The 20,408-nt window shown below is 46.9% G+C and overlaps 1 protein-coding gene across 1 annotated transcript in view; it reads left to right on the top strand.

Annotated features, from left to right (window-relative positions):
* Positions 1–20,408, top strand: part of LOC140694343 (unconventional myosin-XVI-like) — a 148,212-nt gene that overhangs the window by 2,652 nt on the left and 125,152 nt on the right. Inside the window, 2 exon segments of the mRNA XM_072957621.1 lie at positions 3,203–3,403; positions 19,645–19,720. Coding sequence (XP_072813722.1) covers positions 3,203–3,403; positions 19,645–19,720 — 277 coding nt within the window.

The following is a 20,408-nucleotide window of genomic DNA, read 5'->3' as shown; positions in this document are numbered from 1 at the left end:
ATATCGTCATCATAAGAATGAAACTCGATCATACAATCAGCCATCACTTGTCTGCTAATACAAGACGTTGTATAGATTTACCAATAATATTTCTAAAACATTTGAATGTTGTTTAAAACTGAGACCATTTAGCTACTGGGGAGCATAATATATAATTTTCTACCCTGAATTTTCTTCAGTGTCTGCTTACAATGACTTTGTTTTATGTACTTTCCTAATCTGTAACATGTTCTTGTTTCTGCTACCAGCTTGTCGACATTCCTTATTTTAATTCGAGAAGAAGGTCTCTTCCTCCAGAAAGTCCTCCCTCATCCTGACACATGTGGCATATAGTTAATCTATATAAGGCTGAAAAGTGGCCTGAGGGTGACAGACCCTTAACCGTCCATGGGAAGCCTCGGCCACCCGTTCCCCGCGGGCACCCACTCCCCTCATGCTTGCCGGCTGCCATGTCCTTGGCTGCTGCACAGCGGTCAGCAGCACGGGGTTATTTCTGTCTTTTTGTTTCTTCTTTGGAATGAGTATTTCAGTAGTGGGTCCCTCATCAGGATGGGCTGGAAATGAGAGCGGGTGTTACTGCTGTGGCTTCTCTTGGATACCCGGAGAAATGAAATGAAAAGATGTACCAAGCAGAGGGTGAAGCTAGCCTTTTTACCTGCAAATATGTAGGTCTACACACCAGGCAAGCGTATACTGTACGGCACAAAACAGGCTGGTTATTTCCTTCCCAGCAACTCATAACCCTCCACTGAGCACAGGCGTGCAGAGTGTTTGCACGGCTGTCTCTGTGTTCCAGTGATCACATGTTTGTCTCACGTCTCCGAGGAGTAGGGTCAGTGCAGATCCTCACCGAACTCTCCATGTGTCCAGGGCATTCTGTCGCTGTCTCTGCCCTTGACGCTTCTGATGTAAGGATGAAACTGTGACGTCCTTCCACACCCAGTAGGACAACTCAGCCTCCTCTGAAGGCATCGAAGGCCATTCATCCTTTTTTTAGAACCCATTTCTCCATTTTCTTCTTCTTCTGACACTTTAGCAAGTTTTCCAAGCCTCCAAATTTGATAACCCCACTCTTTCGTGGCTTTATACCAAATGTTGAGAAAATATAACATATAAATTCAAAGAATTTTTGAGATGATACAAAGTATCATGCTCTGAAAAATATCTTGTTGGTAACCAACCCCCCATCCTTGAGAAATCTCATCTTGTGTTTGGAGTACAGTAATTCAGCTCTTTTTGGATTGATTCCTTTTCTTAGACTAATTGGGACCTTGTCTTTGAGTTACTGAAACACCCAGTAAAGCAAATACTCTCACTTCCAAACAGGACGTCTCTCAGTGCCACCAAAATACAGACACACGTGCAACACCTTAAATAGCCCATTACCCCCTCCACTGTGTGTGTGTGTGTGTGCGTGTCTGTATGTTTGTGTGTGGATGCGTGTGAGTGTACCACACGAGGAGAGGTGCTGTGACACCGTGCTCTGGTAAAAGATGAAGAAATGACTTCTGAGATTATAGTATCAACATCTTCTTTCCTCTTCAGCAGATAGTTGCTGTAAATTGAAATAAAGCATTTCTGATTTTTAACACAGGCCAGGCAAGACCAGTTCGCAGCAAACTTCTTAAATCCATTGCTCTCTTTGAGGGCCCTTACCCACCCATTCTGTACAGCCATGCTTTAATTTTTTTTTAAATCTCTGAGTCCTTCATGGAGTCCTTGGCTACTCTGAAGATCTTGGGATGAACTACGCAGTGCGCTTTCTTCTCCAGATTTCCTTATCAAAAAAATTTTTACACTGGAGGCAGAAGTCTCTCCATCTCTTACTAATCTAGGTGATTTGCTGTGGGAGGTGAACTTGGTTTTGCTGGCATTCCCTGCATTTTACTGCTGTTTCCTGCCTCCTTAGTTCTTCCCTTTCCTTCCAGGGAGGCTGTCCAGCCCCTCGCCTAGAGATGCTGTCATAGTTGGCAAATATCTCCAGAAGGGTGCGCTCTGGTGCCCGAGCCCCCACCAGGCATAGGCCCTCTCGAAGGCCAGCGGGTTCAACCTTTATTCCCCGTGGATGGCACCAGAATGATCTCAACTTTTGCAGCCCTCAGACAATGACACACAGTCTGAATTTTCTCTACTATGACCAGGAGATCCCAGAAGACTTCAAACACCTAGAATAGTTCAGACACAAAGAAATGACTTTCTCTTGACCCAGTAAATGACATCATGAAAGGCCTGTAGTGGACGGTTCTGTGACCTCAGATCTAATACAAGCTGACATCACTCTAGGGGGCAAGACAGATCTCTCCACTCCCTGAGAATTGTTTTTAGGGGGTTCACACTTTGAAAAGCACACTGAGTCCATGGGAAGGATTGAGATATATGGAGAGTAATGCAAATAAATAATACAAAATACCACATTTTAAAAGGTAGATTTGACCTGTCAATAGAAAATCTTCCCTACGGCCCTGGGAAAGAAAAGGCGAACAGTGCAGCAGGTCGGTAAACAGTTTCTTGACTGATGTCAAAGGCCCGTGGGCAGAATGGTGCTCTGAGTAGGGGGTGCAGTGTCAGAAGTGGGGAAGTTCTTGAAGCAGCATTTTTCTTCACATGAGATTAATTTTAAATTGTTTCTTACTGTTTGATGTTAGTTTCCTCGTTTGGCAGTTATTAGCTATCACACTTCTAATTTGAATTTTGCAAGTTACCGCTTCAAACTTTCTTTTTTCTGGGTGTAAATATTGGACTATCATAGGGTCCCTTCCCCTCCCGCTGGGTGGGACTTTGCTACACTTGTTACGACTTAACATCATTGTACGTTTTGTTCTTTGATCAGTTACGTATCCCACCACAGGTATGAAGTGTTTCACGTGGGGTATAGGACAAGAAAAAAAAATGACTTTTCCATAGTTGGAGATTTAATTTTTTTAAACTCCAGGGTTTTTAATGGCATTAAAATACACTCTTTTATTTATTAACTCCTCTAATCAGTAAATCCTCTTGGGGGCTGACATTACATCAAAGGTTTGCTAGGTAACGGGGACGTGACAGTGAGCAGAAATAGATGTGTATTGAAAGTAAAGACAAACTCACTTTCTGAGCGTATATATGAACATCATGGGACTGTAGATAAGTGTGCATGAACAATAACACAAATACCAAACTGAGTAAGAGAAGGGAAAAAAAACTCTCTCTTGTTAACTTGCAGAAACCTTCTGGATTTCTCTCTTTATTGGATGAAGAAAGTCAAATGATTTGGTCAGTGGAAACAACTCTTCCCAAAACGCTACACAATCTTCTAGAATCCTCCAACACGAATGTGGTCTACTCTCCCATGAAGGATGGGAACGGGAACGTCGCCCTCAAAGACCACGGCACGGCGTTCACCGTCATCCACTACGCAGGACGGGTGAGTGATGAGCCCTGAGTCGCTCATCGTGTGTGCTCGTGGACCAGGGGTCTGAAGGACGTGCCTTTGAGCTTTGGATATTTAAGAGTTTTGGTAAACGCAAGCTGGGTGAACAACCCACAGGATGTTTCTTCTCTAAGTTGTCTCCTTTCGCCTGATATGGACTTAGCATCTCCAGAATGTGGGTGATGAAGCATGCTGTGTGATTCTTCTCGTAATGTTTCCAGATTCACAACTTAATAGGAGCAAGAGACCTGGATTTACTCCAGGAGCTCTGCTCTGAACTGCGGGATTTTGTCAAAATCCAAACAAATGCTGACCATCAGGGTTTACTACCCTCAACATAGTTCTCGGTATTCAATTACGTTTCCTGAAGCAGGTGGACCTGAGAAAGAAAGTGACTCTCAGATCTCTCTGTTCCCCAGCCAGCTCTGTGAAACATGCCTCTTTCTTCAGGACCTGTGAGGACCAGCCCTTGCCCGTCTAAACCTGACACCTTCCCTGGGCTCACATCAGGCTCCCCGGGGCGGACGCCTGCCACTCCCTCCAAGACTCACCTGTTGTGACTCTCCCACAGAGAACCTCTGTTCAAGTTATTTTCCTAATCCACTCACTGTATTCCTGTATCTCCCTTCCCCACACTCAAGCTGGAGTCTGGTCTTCACAAGGTCAAATTACATCCATCTTTTAATGCTAAAATCCACACCCACTTAGTCTCCCATCCAGAGTGAATTCTTCCACTTTGGGATTTGTAGATTTGTCCCCGGGTTGGCATGTAGCACGAAGAACACATCAGAGGGTGAAGTCGCTGCTCCCTCTCTTCCTCTCATGTGTTTCAGTTCCTTTCCACCAGTGTTTACGGAGACGCCTGTATGCCGACCCCAGGGCATTAGAGGGTCAAAGATGAGTAAATCATACATACCCCTTGTCCTCAAATAGGTCACAGGCAATTAAGGAACAGGTGAATTAACAAATAAGTATGCTATACTTTGCTTGTAAAATATTAGTAATATGTTTTAAAGTTCTCTATTATCACAAAGGAAAAAGAATTTATTTGGTTCCAAAAAAAGTATAGAAATGTTTTCTAGAGGAGGTGAAGTGTGGCCTAGACCTCCAAGGGCGAGTCTGGGCTCACTGAGGGTGCAGGGCAGGGGCATCCAGTAAAGATGGGGGCTCGGGCAGATGGTCCGTCCCTCAGGGTTCAGTGTCATGGGACAGAAGCAGTAGAGCTGTTCAAGCGGAGAATGGCCTCATTGCAGGAAGAGAACTGTTGGGAGACTGAGTTGAACTTGCAGAACTGACCCGAGGGCCACACAGCAGGACGGGGCTGGCAGAGCCGTCAGGGCCACATCTGGTCAGGGACTAAGGAGCGGGTGCTCGCGGTACTGGTTCTCAGTCACTGCCCCGCCCAAACCAGTGCAATGCCCGCACCCTGGCCCTCAACAAGGAAGGGTTGGTGCCTGGCCCAGACCTCACTGCTGGGGAAAGACAGACATCTTCATGACCCGCTCGCCAGGTCAGAGGAACAGCCCCCACCATGGCCACCTTCTAAGCCTTGAGTGGCGGTTCCGGATGGGTGGGCGCTGAGAACGGCCCCGCCCCGGCTGCAGAGGAGTCTGAGATGGTGACGCTCCCACTTCCCAGCGTCCGCAGTACAGGACGCGCCCAGGATGAAGGCTGCCAGACATCCCACCGCGCCATCACGTGTAGTCGGGTGAGCCCACAGAGATTGGGAGGGAAGACGTCTGGGAAGGTCGCTTCTGGGGAAGACATGCATAAATGCACATGTTCTACTCAGGGCTTTGTCCTCTTGCCAGTGTTAACTCATCACGTGTTGTTAGACAGGGTGGGGAATGAAGTTAAGGAAAACAGAGGATGGAATATAGGGTTGATTAGGGAAAAAGGATGCGGGGTTATGGAAACACTCAAACAAGGGCTGCATTTGAGCAGGCGCAGTGGGACACAGCGGTGACATTCACCAGGAGGAGAGGCTTCAGGGAGTGAGTGACTGGATGTGCAGGGCAAGAGGGGAGACCAGCTAGAAAGGACACTGAAGGGTCTCAGCCCGTGAGCGTGGTCTTATGCCCACCAAGAGAGGAAAATCCTGGAGGATGAGGCAGTTTGGAAAGAAAGATACTCAGTTCTAGATGTTTTGAGTTTGAGATTTTTAAGGGAAATCCCGACAAGGTGCTGAGAAGACTTGATTCTGGGAGCTCGGTTGTTTTTAGAAAATGTAGTCAGTCATCTTTTTGGAAATGTGTCTAATTGGATCATTTCACCCAGGAAGAACGTGGAGAAGAGGGAGAAGGACGTTAGTATGAAAGAAAAGGTTTATAAAGTGCACCACAGGAAAGTATCACAGAAACCAGGAGGAGAGAAGGAGGGGTGGGGACAGCAGGAGGCACAACTGCACGGCACAGGGACACCTCCGTAGGCAGTGCTGGCGGGACGATGCTGTGTGACGGCTTCGTGGTCCTTGGGTGTAAGGAGCATGCAGTGGGTGATTTTGTGCAAGTCTGAGTCTAAATGAATAAACGAGTAGCTATTCCCAGAATGTTATTAACTGTCTTTTGCATTTGAGAGATTTAGCCTTTGAAACTGTTTGTGACAATAGCAATCTTTTAGTCCTATATTCAAATTTTTAAATTTACATTTTCTTTATATTGAGAATTTACTGAATTCATAGGGCTTATTTGAAAAATTGTAGTGTGGAATAACCAGGGATTTGGGGAAATCACTCTTCTCTAAGATTCATGGAAGCTGCCTGACGTCGGTACATACCCGACCCGCCTTGTAGGTCTGTTTGGTCGTATCGTGGGCATGTGCTAGGCGTTCATAAATGCTCATTGCATTAAACTGCATGGTATAATAACTGCTTGGGAATAATATTTTGCTCATTAATTATTTTATGTTTGCTTTTAAAAAGTATTCTATAAGCCCTTAATAACATTTCGATCTCAATTGTTTTAAGAAAATCTGAGGAAAAACAGCGAAGAGTTTGAATGAATGTGATTATTCCACTGCGCTCTAACAGCAGTACAGCCAAGCAGGGAAGGCCAAGTGATTAGTTGCCATGTCACTAAAACCCTGTGGGATCATGAAATTTCCTGTAACAGCACCTTTATGTTTTAAAGCAGGATTTTCCGTAATTGGAGTCAACTTTGTGGTTTTGTAGAAGTCTTTCATGTCACCGCGATGTACTGATGAGCCGTAGCCCGAGGGCTCCCCGAGGGCTCCCTGGGGACTCATTCACATGTTCCAGTTTAGAGACTATGTAATTTGTGGCACTATGTCAACCCGTATGCCATTCTAATCATCAGGGGTGGCCACATATACTTAAATCTCGAGCTGTTGCATTTTCAAGAAAAGCAACACATCCTGCATTTTTATAAATCGAGAGATGTAGCAAAGAGCCAGTTGGCTCAAATCAGCACGCAGGTCTGCGCGGGGCAGCAGGTGTGCAGACGTGAACAGCTCCCTGGTGACAGAGTTGGTCCCAGGGGGACCACGATGGCTTTGGGGGCTCACGATTGTTCACAGCCTCGGTTTGGCCGCATGGATGGGCTGGAGTCCCTTTCATCACCACTTGCTTCTCCACGTCTTGTCAGGAAAAAGGCACCAGATCTCACAGGCAGGATGGCCGTTCCTGCTGCCGAGGACGCTGACACCCGGCCCCGCCCGCGCTGGCCGCGGGACCCAGCCACGCTGAGTCTCATTCCAAGCAGAGGCTCGGAGGTCCTTTTAGAAATGTTTAAGCAGCATCGTTTGAATTATAGCTGAAGATCTTCCCTAAACACATTTGAATTTTTCATTACTCCTAGGAGTGTGGTGTGTCTTCCAATCTCCATTACAGAAATATTTTGAAGTAAATGGGAAGAGGCTGTGCATGAAATATTAACAGGGTCTCATTAGTGAGCCTGCATTTGAATCATCGAAGGCTGTGAGTTGTTTTTTTTTTGTGGTTATTTGTTTTTAGCGAATTTTAAACCACGTATAGGATTGCCTGTTTTAGGAATTGCTCTTAAACTTCTTCTGGTGATTTAAGTGATGGAGAAGCATTAAATCCAGAAGTGTGTCTAATTTTGTTGGCTTTTGAAATTAAGAGTCTTGAAGGAAAGAAGAATTATGATTTGGCAAGAGACATCGGGTCTTAGAAAAGTTGAATTTCCATGAAGGTGATTCTGAACTAAAGTCTGATAGGAAATAGTATTTTGAAGTTTCTAAATTTTAATGTGAGAAAAGGCAATGGGTTAAGAGACAGTGAAGCAATCTGAAGTAATAAAAATTGACTTAATGAAAATGTAGGTCAAAATTAATAGTTACAAAATATATGCCACTTACGTACTTGACCCCCTTTGGTGTCGGCTTGTATGGTCTTTGTCTGAAAGATGTTCGTTGCCATCATTGTTTTTGGCATGAAGTGGTTGCTTTGGGATGGCAGATGCGCGTCCCGCTGCGTGACTGCCGATTCATGCACATCGAGCTGCCGATTCTGCTCCTTCCTAAGATGAGGTGTCTGTCATTCAGCCTCCTTCTCTTTCCAGACCCTTAAGTACTATAATGAATGGAATGGGTCCCCGCACCCTGCTTGTCCCTGGAACGTTTGAATGGGACCCTCTCTGGGGAGAGGGTCTTTGCACACGTGAGTAAGCCACGGATCTCGAGAGGAGGAGCTCGTCTGGGATTATCTGCTGAGCTCTCAGCACCGTAACAAGTACCCTCGTAAGAGTGAGGCCGAGGGGAAAGGAGGCAGAGGTGTGAGGGGTGCTGAGCCAGGCTGAGGAGCTCCTAGAGTCACCAGGAGCTAGAAGAAGCCGGGAAGGAGCGTCCCCTAGAGTGCCCCGGGGTGCAGCGCTGCCAGATGTCAGAGTTCTGGCCTCCGGGACTCTCACAGGATACATGTCTCCCGTTCTGAGCCACCCAGTTTGTGGTCATTTGTCACAGCAGTCCCAAGAAGCCAGTACAAGTGTTCACTGGCTCAGCGTCTGTAGGTTAGGAAAGTGGAGAGGAGTTTTAACTCGTAACATTGTAGTTTTTTTTTTTTACCACATCTGATTCATTTGAAAATGAATTCTCCACTTCTCCATCTCTGTTTCTGTTCCTGTGGTTTTCCTCAGCTGGAATGCCCCTTTGGAAAGAAAGGTCCTTCCAAATCTTGCCCATCTTGCCCAGGATCAAGTTCTTGGCCTCGTCCAGGTTTCACTGACCTCTCTTCCTTCATCACTAAGGGTGCCTGGTGCTTACAGAGCAGTTTTCAACTTACGAAGTGCTTCTGAAACATTGTCACCACGACTTTCTGCAGAGACGTGGCTGTGTCAGCCTTGGTGAAGTTGAGTGGTTCACCAGATACTGTACAGCTGTGTACGAGTCTCCGGAGCCGCCGTCACAAAGTCCCCCACGCAGGGGATGCTTAAAACAAGAGAAATGTTTTCTCTCACAGTTCTAGGGGCCAGGGTCTGAGATCAAGTGTCAGCAGTGTGGTTCCTCCTGCAGGTTCTGAGGGAAATCTGTTCCAACCCTCTCTTAAAGCCTCTGGTGCTGCCAGCAGTTGGTGCTCTTTGGCTTGTAGACACAGCATCCCAGGCTCTGCCTCCATCTTCACACGGTCACCTCTCTGCCTGGGTCTCTGTGTGTCCCCTTCTCTTCTTTAAGGACACCAGGCGTTGGGTTTAGGGCCCACCCTATCCAGTATGGGCTCACCTTAACTAGATTCACAAAGATCTTATTTCCAAAAAAGGGCACCTTCTCTGGTTCTGAGTGAGCATGAATTTGGGGGATACACCATTCCACCCCCACCCCAGGCCAGGGAGTCACAATACCAGGTCTCATTTTCCTCAGCTCCCCGATGTCTTTCTCTTTCCACCGTGGTGTGTGTGACATTCTCAGTGTCTATGATCTGGAGTCACAGAATCCGTGCTGAGCAGTAGAAAGAGGAGACGTTCTGGGGCACATTGGGGCTCCGTTGCTGTGACTTTGAGGAGTGCACTGACCCTCAGCTGACACACTCATGAAGTCTTAATTAAGGTGAATATAATTCTGAGCCTCGTAAACCCATTCTGAAGGCTCAGTGTGGGCAAGCAGCCGAGGCAGGCGCAGTTATTTCGAGCTACCGTGTCAAGCACTGAAGTCAAACTCCCGCCAGCAGCAGCCGGAGGTCTCTTGGTGCAGGAAAACCATTGCATTTAGCAAAAGTCTGAAATCGTCTGTCATAGGTGTTGAAGTCCGGAAAATATTTCAGGAATCATCTCGTCAACTGCGCAGCTGACTCGCTTAAATTAAATTACTGGTAAATGTCCATAATTAGGTAAAATAAAAAGTTGTTAATTCTTGTATCTTATACATGAGCTCACACTGCATAAAGCAATGTTTTACAAATGTGTTAGAATATGTATTTTTAAATCTCACGATGTTATTAAGATCACTTTAGCGGATGATAGGGGATATGTAAGCACCGAAGTTATATTGTGAGGTCTTCTTCAGTTCCTATCGCACCTGAAAGGCTGTGGTGGCAGGTGAGTGCAGGAAACCAGGACACGTCTCTGTCTATGGAAAGTGTGCTGTTCAAAGAGAAGACACTTAGGGCAGGGTTTTCCTTGTGTTAACGTGGCCTCCCTCTCTCCACTGGGGATACAGACTTTTGTTGTTTTTTTTGATGGGTGGCTCTACCTCAATTAAAGAGAATTTTTGTAGAAAATTACGTGCCTTACCATTTAGCTTTACAACTAATATTTTAATCGAGCCAACAGGTGTGTGGAATTTTACTGCAGATTTTTAAAGGTCCTTTCAATATTACTTCCCTTAAGAAAATTAAAGCACATTCTGCAGTTTATGTACACATCCTGAAATGAAATTTTATGACAGTGAAAACGTGTGACCCCTTTATAATACGTGCTGTTGACGTGTGTCTGTGTGGCTGGATTTAATCGTGTTTCTCTGAGATTCCTTTTCCATCCTCCTGAATCGCATCCCAGTGGATAGAGCTGTAATCCCAGATGTGTGGGCCCGGGTCTGCTTTATGCTCCTGTCTCTGATTCCCACAAGCCTTTACGGGAACCACATTACTGAAACATTGCTGATGGAAGTGATGTGGGGAAAAGACTGATTTGTGGCCAGTCTATAAATCACCTGCGTTTTTTTTCCCTTCTCCTTGAAAAGAATCTACTTGTATTGTTGAATAAATTCCATGTGAAATGTACCGGTTGAGATTTATCGTGGTACCCAGACCTCTGCCTAGTAGAGATCTTGATCTCATTGATCCTGCAGTGGATTCCAAGCGATGCACTGAGGAAAGCCGACCTCCTTGCCCTCAGACGTGTTTACGTAACATGCATGCTGGGGAGATCTGGGCCCATTCAGTTTCCCAGTGCCGCCCGTGTCAGGAAGACCTTCTGGAGCTTGTTGGCTGGCCTTGATCCCAGAGATTTGTGGGAGACACAGTGCATGCCCAGGAAGACTCTGAAAGCGAACCTTTAAATCAGCAGCAAAAGGAGAGGGACAGATCAATAGGGAGGCTCTGTTTATTTCTCTTTCTTCTCTCCAGGCAGAATCCCCAGACGTAACAATGAGATCTGTCTAGTCTACGCCAGATTGATACTATGAAGGGTTATTTGACAAAGATATTTTGATCCACACAGAAAGAGCTTAATTTACATCTGTGTTTGTTCACCTCTTGGGCAGACTTTTAGAAAAAGGAAAATTAACTTCAGCAGGCTCCTCGTGCTCCATTGCTTTTATTAATTTCACCGTTGGCATAAATTTTTGTAGCCTTGACAAATGTTGCCTTATCCTGGGTTTTATTAGGAAGAGAAGTGCAGGCTCTTACTTAGGGATTCTTACCATTTTTCAAAGATTTAACTGGTTCTGTTATCTTCATGGGCTGACAAAGTTATAAATAAGGAACTTCAGATTTCTGAGACTGTTGGTATCTTACTGTCAGTTGATTGGTATTTTTTTCCCTAAAAAGGAACCAATGAAGCATGTTCATAAATTTCAGATACGGTCATTTCAGAGCAATGTCTATATCCAGACCCAAGGTATCTAGACAAGAAGTCTTCACAGCAATGCTGTGTGCTTCTTGTAACGTTCTTTGTTGACGAGTGTATATCAACTTAGAATGAATCAGAATGAGAGCAAGCAAAACCATTAGATAGAACCATTTAATGGAAAAGTGAAAAAATAGAAGCCTCTGCTTGTAACTGTTGATGCTACAGAGAGGTCAACTTGCCACCACCCAGGAAATCCAGACTTTTTCAGCAAACTTCAAATAGGATGCTGAAACCAGGCATGAAAAATGATCAGACCCATTTACATTTGCTGAAAATGAACTTATTTCTTTTGCTAAAAACCAGTCTCTACATCCAGTGTGAGGTGATACAGAATTCAAGAGTGTATCTCAAAGTTTCCCATTTTTGTCAGCAGTTAATCCCAACCAGCTTTTCTAGGGGTCCTGTTTTGCATCGTGTAAGTAACACGGTGGAGAAAGGGATTATAAACTTGACTGATAAATGAATTTACTTCCACTTCATTCAAACTGTGATTCCTGGGACACAATTTCATCTCCTGCTAGGAGTCTGTATGCTGTCAGGACCCCATTTCCTGTGTGAGAGGTGACTCCCACGCCTCTCCAGCCTGGCTCCCTGTGGGCTTCATGCCTCAGGTCTGCCTCTGAGTGTCCCCACGTGGGCGGCATCTTCACTGTCACAGACACGGAAGTGAACTGGACTAAACTCCCTGGCCACCTCCCAAACACACTCTCCCTCGCAACTTGCTCCAGAAAAGTAAACGAGTAAGTAAAACTGATTTTCCCATACTTGTCCCACTTTTCAACTTATGGTAAAATCAGAAACCCAATTGATTGTCAGATGCAAGCTACCCTCTCCCCTGGCTACCCCCGGAACCCAGGTATGCCCCTTCACCTCCCAGCACCCGAGTTCATCACAGCCTCAGTCTCTGGGCCCCTTCAACAGCCTCCTCACCCTGGCTGATGGACTAAATGCAGGTTATCAGTGAAGGGGTGAAGGCAGACCTTTGTTTAAAGGCATGCTAGCTTTCTCCATTCCATTTATCATCTTGTTTCTGTGATAACACTGTCTGAAGTTAAATGTGAGTCTTCTGACTTGACTCGTGAGCAGTGGTCCTGAAACAGGGGCAGGAGTGCCTGTTTCCTTTTAAATGTTTTTCCCTCCCAGCTTGCCTCCCTTGGTAGAAGAGGAAACTCTGCTTTCTCTTTGAAAAGTCAGATCTTCCAGGTCATTTTAACATGTGTTCCTCATGGGCCCTGCAGATGAGCTCGCACACCTCGGGGCGGGTGATCGGGGCTCGGTTTTTATTTTGGGCTCACACCACTTTCGTGCCTCAGCCACACAGGGGACACCGTCCCGTATTCCTCCTTTTCTTGTGCTGAGTCCCCCTCTCCTTCCATCCTCACTTGCCCTCCACCCCTGGCTGCTGGTGCCCAGAGAGGGGCTTAGATGGGGCAGACAGAAAGATGTTGGTCCCCAGCCCCGGCAGACCCCTGCGCCTTCTTTATCCAGATGGAGGAAGCGAACTGCCTTACTGTCATTCAGGCAGTTAAACTCCGAGATGGTGGACGGAGCTGTTTCCCTGGAGCTGTCTCACCTCTGGACTTCAGTTTCCTAAGAGATTAGCCAAGCGTGAGTTTGACAATGTGGAGCTCAGAAGAAAATGCGTGTGGTTTGGCACTTTGTAGCTATTCTTTGTGGACCCAGGAGACTAGGTTGTGACTCGCAGCCATGGTGAAAGTTTTATACCCCTGTTTTCATGTACAGATAGCACAGTTTATCTTTGAATCCTATTTACTGCAGTACCAGTAAGTACTTCCAAAAGAGCCGCGCACTGCCGGCGCCCCTGGTCCACCCCGTGCTCGTGGGGCGCCCGCACTCAAGCCTTTGGATGAGTATTGCTCACTGCTGAAATATGAGAAGAATGCGAAATTTCCTTGGAGCCACTTTATTGCACAGAATCATTCCAAAGGAAGGCTCTGAATACACGACAATTTCCTTAAAGATTTGGATGGGGCTGTCTGCATATAAACGTCTCCATTATGTGCATGAGGGACTCATGAATCCTACCAACCAGTCCTTCAGAGGGGAAAAAAAGCAGAATCTGAGTTTCAGTTATGCAAAGACAGAGAGGGGAAAAGAGCATCTATCCTGGTCTCTATCTTTTGTGACTTTCATTTTTTTTCTCCTTTCATCGCGCGCATAATAAAGCAGTGGGGAAAGGAGGGGTGAGGCTGGGGGCCGAGCGCGGCTGTCCTGAGTGACCTAGCAAGGTCCCTGCCTGAGTCCTGCTCTCTGCCGGTCCAGCTCTGTCCCTCCCCGGGGGTGCAGCCGAGACAGGACAGGCTCTGTCTGTCCCCCGCGGACCCGCAGAGCCAAGGGGACTCCCGGGACGGCTGAGCTTTCCCTTTCGTACGAAGTCCCCCGTCCATTTAGCTAGGCTCTGAGACACAGCGCCCCCTGCGCTCTCCGGAACCCTGTGGGGGAGGCCTTGTCCCACCAGGGTTTGCAGCGCCATGGTTTCTAGGTGGTGTTACAGCCTCCTGTGCCTCCTGGAGGCCGAGGTTGGATGGCTGTGAGGGTGATGTGCTTGCTCTTCCAGCGGGACTGGCTTTCCTTGGAAGCAGTTTCTTCGTAAAGTAATAGATGAATTTTGACTGGTAAGATTACAGGTCCAGGAGGAGAGTCTCCTCAGATGGCAGCTCACTTAGCAGCCTCAAAATAGAGGGCACAGGTCATGCCATGAGTCCTTCTCAAGTCGGTAATGCAAAAATACTCTGGAGGAAGGCTGAGAGGAAAGGACAGGTGAGCATTAAAAGCAGGAATGGGGGGTACCGATTAGAAGATGTTGGGTACTGTCAAAACTAGGTGCTAACATACCTTGTTCACTTACCTTCAAAACCAGCGAGAGGAGAGAGAGGAGAGAGGCAGAGAGAGAGGTTGACACTACGTCCGTGCTCTGCGGGTGAGAAGCCAGGAGAGCTCAGTGTCGTGGTGCGGTCACCGCCAGGCCCGGGGACTTGCTGAAACCGCCCCCCAGCAGGCAGGCCGCCGTGCGAGGCTGGTGCTCCTCCCAGCACAGCGCGACGCCTCCCGGAGCCGGGCCTGGAGAGCAGACGGCAGTGGCAGCTGGAGCGGCTGGAAAGGGCTGTACTAGAAAGAAAGGCATGAGTGACGTGGAGGCTGGGGTCTGGGGGGGGCGAGTGACGAGGAGGGTGGAGTCCGGGGGGGGCGAGTGACGTGGAGGGTGGGGTGGGAGGGGCGAGTGATGTGGAGGCTGGGGTTCGGGAGCACAGTGGGAGGAGGGGAGGAGGAGAGCACCGTGGGAGCACCTGGAAATCTGCCGCAAGTCAGAGGGTCTCTCGGGCGAGGAGGACGTCCTTCCGAGCACGGGGAGGACTTCCCAGGGGTTCGACACGTGCGATCATCTGTAAGGCGTTTGGTTTTCTGTTCCTGTCTTTTCTGCACATTAAGTTCTCATGTTAACTTAGGGCAAAAAGAAAATGTGTGAGTTATCACAGTCCAGACTATTATTATTTTTCTAGCTGTGGCCAGCTCACTGGCTATAATTTTTTAAATGAAAACAAAAACCAAGCCTTGTACTTACATGTATTAAAACTAGTTTTCCTTGTAGGATGTGCGATTTTGTAATGCTCGGGCACAGCTCCGGCTTGTGCACTGTGCTACGTTCTGAATCGTGTTGTGCCACCACCTCCCTGCCGTGGGGAGGGGTGATGTCAGGGGGGATAGGACTCTCGCCCCTGTGCACAGGTAACCGGCTGCAGGTCCCTCTCCCCACAGCCGGTGGGTGGAGGCCGCTTAGGAAGCAGGAAAAGCTTCAGCCCCCTTCCCGCTGCTCACCCAGCGGCCGGGGAAGTGTGACCGGGGGCCCAGAGGGGCCCAGAGCTCACGCACACCCCGCAGTGATGACACCCCTCTTCTTTCATGGCACAGGAGGCTGAGCCGGGACCCGGCTCCTCCCGCTTGGCAGTGCCGAGGCCACGCCTCCTCCCGCTGCTGGGCGGTGTCAGAGGAAGGACGTCCGCTAACACGGAAGGTCTGGTTGGAAATCTCAACACCGCCCCCTCAGCTGACAGAGCAGCGAGGTGCGGAAGGAGCCACAGCACCGCCAGCCAGGGCTCTGCTCGTTGGCAGACACGCGAACCCGCCCCGGCAGAGCGCGCGTTCTCTGCAGGCACGTGCGTCAGGACCACATGCTGGACCGCAGACCAAAGCTCAAGTTCAGAAGGAAGGAGATCGTGCGGACTGGGGCGTCCCTACCACAGTGGAGTCGAACTAGAAATCAAGAACAGGAAGATCTCCAACTGCTTGGACACTAAACAGTGCCCTTCGAAATAACCCGCAAATCAGAAAGGCGGCCTCAAAGCATATGCTGAACTGAATGAGAATGAAAATAGAACATACTAGACTCGTGAGGCAGACGTAAAACAGGGCCAAGAGGAAAATTCATAGCACTAAGTGCACCTATTAGCAAAGAGGAAAGTCTCGAGTCAGGATCTAAGCTCCCACGTCAACAGCCTAGAAAAAGGAAAGTAAAATAAACGCAGAGCGAGCAAGCACTAGGCCATAGCCGGGAGCCAAGCGAATGGATCTGAGAGCTGGTTCTTTAAAAATAACCATAAAATGACAGACCCCCTAGTAGGAATGACAAAGGAAGCAGAGAAGAAACACAAATCCTTACTATCAGGAATAAAGCAGGAAAAGTCACTCCAGAGCCCGCAGTCCACAGAAAGGTCAAAAGGCAGTGAATCCTACCAACAGCTGTCACGGGGAAATTTGACAACGTGGGTGAAATGGCCCAGTTCCTCAGAAAACACAAGCTGTGCCATTTCACCAGACACGGAGCAGAGTCCTGAGTCTTCGCTGCATGAACGCGGAGATCCTGGTTGTGATGGTTTTGTAGGATGTTGTCATGGGAGGGAATTGGGTAAAGGGTCCACAGCATCCATCTGCGTTATTTCTTAGAGCTGCAAGTGAATCTGCAATTAACTTAAGATTAAAAGCTTAGGTGTTTCAAGGAGGGTGGGAGCAGGTTATATGCGGACATAGTAAGTAGGCAGGAGTGGCTCTCATTTATTCAGACGTTCACACTGCCCTTGACAAGGTCAATACCAAACCTTATTGGATTGGGGGCATTATCATGGTTAAAAGACTAGCTTTGAAATCAGGTTGTATTGTATTCTTAAAATGAAAAAAAAATCTCATATATGCACACACGTATGTGTGCTGTGTGCCTGTCTCTCTCTGTTCATCCACAGGAACGTCCTAGCTCAGTAGTAACTGTGCACCACTGCGCCTCTAATTTCAGTTTTTCCGTAGAATGGGAAGGGGCTCCTTGATTCCAGATTTGGGGCCACAGTGAAAAACACATGATTTGGAACCATGTGTTAACATTCCGCTAATGCCAAGTTTATGTAACACATCCTCAGTCATTTGCGTTATTGTATTAACCTTGGTAAAAGAACTCAGCTATTTTGGGTAGTGTCTCATACTTCTGCTGAGCTGTCATCTCAACTCCCGTCCCTGTTGTGGTCCTCTGTATCTCAGGAATAGGGTCAGAAGCTCTTCAACGCCAAACGCCTTTGCAGGATATTAATTGAACACATCCTCAAAGACTTAAAGAGCTAAAGCCGTTTTCCCATTATCACAAAAGAAATTAAGCTTCAAGATTCATTAATTTTATACAAAATAAATGTTTTGCTAAATTCTGTACTTCCTGCAAGCATCAAACAGCCCTCTAGCGTTTGCACTTGTGTGGATATGTTAAATGTCTTCTAGGTAACTTGGCCAGTTGGATTCTGCAGCTGGGAAGTTTTGAACTTTAGGTTTTTGTTTTGTTTTGTTTAACATTTTTTATTGATTTATAATCATTTTACAATGTGTCAAATTCCAGTGTAGAGCACAATTTTTCAGTTATACATGAACATATATTTATTCACTGTCACATTTTTTTCTCTGTGAGCTACGACAGGATCTTGTATATATTTCCCTGTGCTACACAGTATAATCTTGTTTATCTATTCTACAATTTTGAAATCCCAGTCTATCTCTTCCACCACGAATTTGTGGTTGCCAAGGGGGCAGGGGGTGGGAAGAGAGAGATTGAACTTTAGTTTTAATGGGAGACCTTTAGCTTTTGCTCCAAGTATCCTAGTACAACCAGGGTACCATTCGGGAGAATCTTCCAGAGCACAGGCTTGTGATAATGAAATCTCATCAGCCTAATCTTAATTAAAGGGGCAGTCTTAAGCTATATGCAGTCACAGTATAACAAAACCTTTTGTTTGCTTCCCTACAAAGTTATTGAATCTTCCCAGTGTGGGGGGCGTTTTTGCTAGTAGCTGCAGAGACAGGGGTGAGCAATCCAAAGTCACTGCCCTCAAAGTTCAGGGGGAGTTTTACTGCAGGAGCCAGGATGCGCCATCACTAAACAAGGCCACATCAGGAGCACTGACAGCAAGGGGTGTATTCAGAGAAAAGCAGGTAGTTCGTGTGTGTGTGTGTGTGTGTGTGTGTGTTTAATTTCAAATCATCAGACTCCCATGAAAAGAGCAGGCTAGCACCGTAGACTGGGACCATACTGAGGAGGACCCCACACTGCAGGATGAGCTCTGGGACTTTAAATAACCTGCCAAAGTCCACAAAGATCCCATAGTGGCTTTGATGGGTGTCTGTGGTGTCACTGGGCACTGCTGTCTCTAATATAGGAAGGCATGGAGAAGCCAAACCCCGGTTCCGCGATGTGCTGGGCACTGGGGACAGATAACCCCTCCCGGTGGAGCTGTCCAGCGCACTGTAGGGAGCTCACCAGCATCCGTGTCCGCCCGGCCCCTCAACTGCAACAAACACAAAAATCCCCGGACACTGGCACGTGTCACCATCACCCCGATTGAGAACAGCTGCTCTAGATGATATGTAATTGCTTATATTCAACAATGTATAATATGTAGCATGATCTACAGCTCACGTTTTAATATTCGTCACCCATGTTCTGGCACAAGAGCAAACTGGGTGACTCGATAATGATTGAGAAGTGTCTGAAGGTCGTCCAGCTGTTGGGCACTGACGCGGGGCTTCACCAGTCTTCAGATCCAAATTCAAATTGGAAAATCTGGGAACCTGCAGATTGTCTTGTGATTTCTGCGCCATTTAGGCTCTTGTGACAGCAAAGAATAAATTCCCAGTGGAGCTTTATTGTGATGACTGGGATTGGAAAGCCCTTTAAGAACCAATGCTCATTTGGGGTCACATGGGCACTCAGCCTCTTTCTCATGGATCCTCTCTGTCTAGTTCCCTCCTGCTGTCCATAGGACAGTCTCCTCTGGGCTCTCTAGTTAAAATTTCCAAAAAAATGAGGTGACTATCACCTCCATTGGTCCAACCACCCACACTCCCCCACGGCTGATGCAGCAGGAAGAGGCATCGTTGGTCAGCTGCCCTACGGGGCTCAGTCCTGGTCCACACAGGGTAGAGGACAGCCTGTGACACCCGACCCTGGTGCCAAGGGGCCCCAAAGCAGTTCCCCAAGAAGCAGTAGCGGCTGTTGAAACCGATAAGCCTCCTGGCTGATGCAGCCTCGGGGACCACACTGGGAGCTCACACTGAGCCGAGACAGAGAGGCGGTAAAACCAAGGCTGTGTACAAAACTCAGGTCCCCAGGCCAGACAGTAAAGTTGTTTAAATCTATTCCTAAGTAAACTGTGGTGAAGAAAACTGCCCTTTGAATAATCCCACATTCATTGTTTCCTGAGTCTTCTTCATTTTAAAGACTTCAGATTTATTGCTTGAAGGGTCCAAGGGAACCCTTATGACGGAGGCCGTTCTGCTTCTCAAGCTGACGTCTCGCTTCTTTCCCAAGGCAAGGAAGTCTTTCTACTTGGTTTAGAGAGTTTTCTAAGCAGGTGAGCGTTTTTTAAAATTAAGGGAATGCAACGAATTTGAGTCCCACCACCTTCTCCTAAACTTCCGATGAGAAGAGGGCTTTGCCAGGCAGAACAGGACAGGCGTCCCTCGTTCGCGTGCAGACCGCGAGCCGGGGACACGAGCTTTGCACTTGCCGGCAGCGGGAACTCTGAGACCTGGAGATGCTGCTTTTGTGAATAATTTAAAACTGCTGCCGAGTCAAGCTATTCTTTAAAGGAAATTACTTCCGTGGTCACGTTTAACCACTAGTAATTACACTGTTTTCTTCTATTACAGGTAATGTATGAAACTGTTGGAGCAATTGAAAAAAATAAAGATTCCCTTTCACAGAACCTTCTATTTGTGATGAAAAGTAAGTCCACCCCCTGCCGCCACCCACTGTGGTTCACATGCCACCCATTCCCTTTTTCTCTGTCTCTGAACAGTGTCCTATAAAACATGCCGCCAGCTAAGGGGTAATTGAAATATCTTTTGCATTCTAATGCCCAGAATAACAAGGAATGGCTCTGGCCGTGCTACACATTGGGTACAATTTAATTTGGAGCCTAGTAGAAACCATAATTTAACTAAGCTTTTAGCAGATAGAAATATAAAATACCTTCCCCACTGTAGCAGTATGAATATTAAAAAGCTCTTCCATGGAGACTGATGAAGACGAATAGGGCTTCCCAGTTTATTTAGGCCACAGCAGGGTGAATTCCACTACTTAAGTTGACTCCAGAGCACACCTAAGGGTAGTATTTTATTCTGTGTACTTCCAGTTGCAAAGAACTAGTGCTCCCAAAATAGAACGAGCATAAAAATTTATATATACATACAGACCTGCATACACGTGTGTGTCAATATAAATTTACAGGCGCCATCCACTTAGTGAAGCTTGGCACTTCATGTACCTCTGTCTCTAATTCTGTGCTGCACGTAAAGCTTAGTGCTCTACTTACATGCGGTATAATTAATAGATGTATATGATTCTAGCTCTTTAGTCATTATTTCCTTAATAACTGTTCTTCAGTGATTCACATTTTCCTAATAATGAATTA

The sequence above is a fragment of the Vicugna pacos genome, unplaced genomic scaffold (genome assembly GCF_048564905.1).
Source record: "Vicugna pacos unplaced genomic scaffold, VicPac4 scaffold_21, whole genome shotgun sequence".
NCBI lineage: Eukaryota > Metazoa > Chordata > Mammalia > Artiodactyla > Camelidae > Vicugna > Vicugna pacos.
Note: the sequence above shows the minus strand (reverse complement) of the source record. Positions and strands in the feature narration are given on the sequence as shown.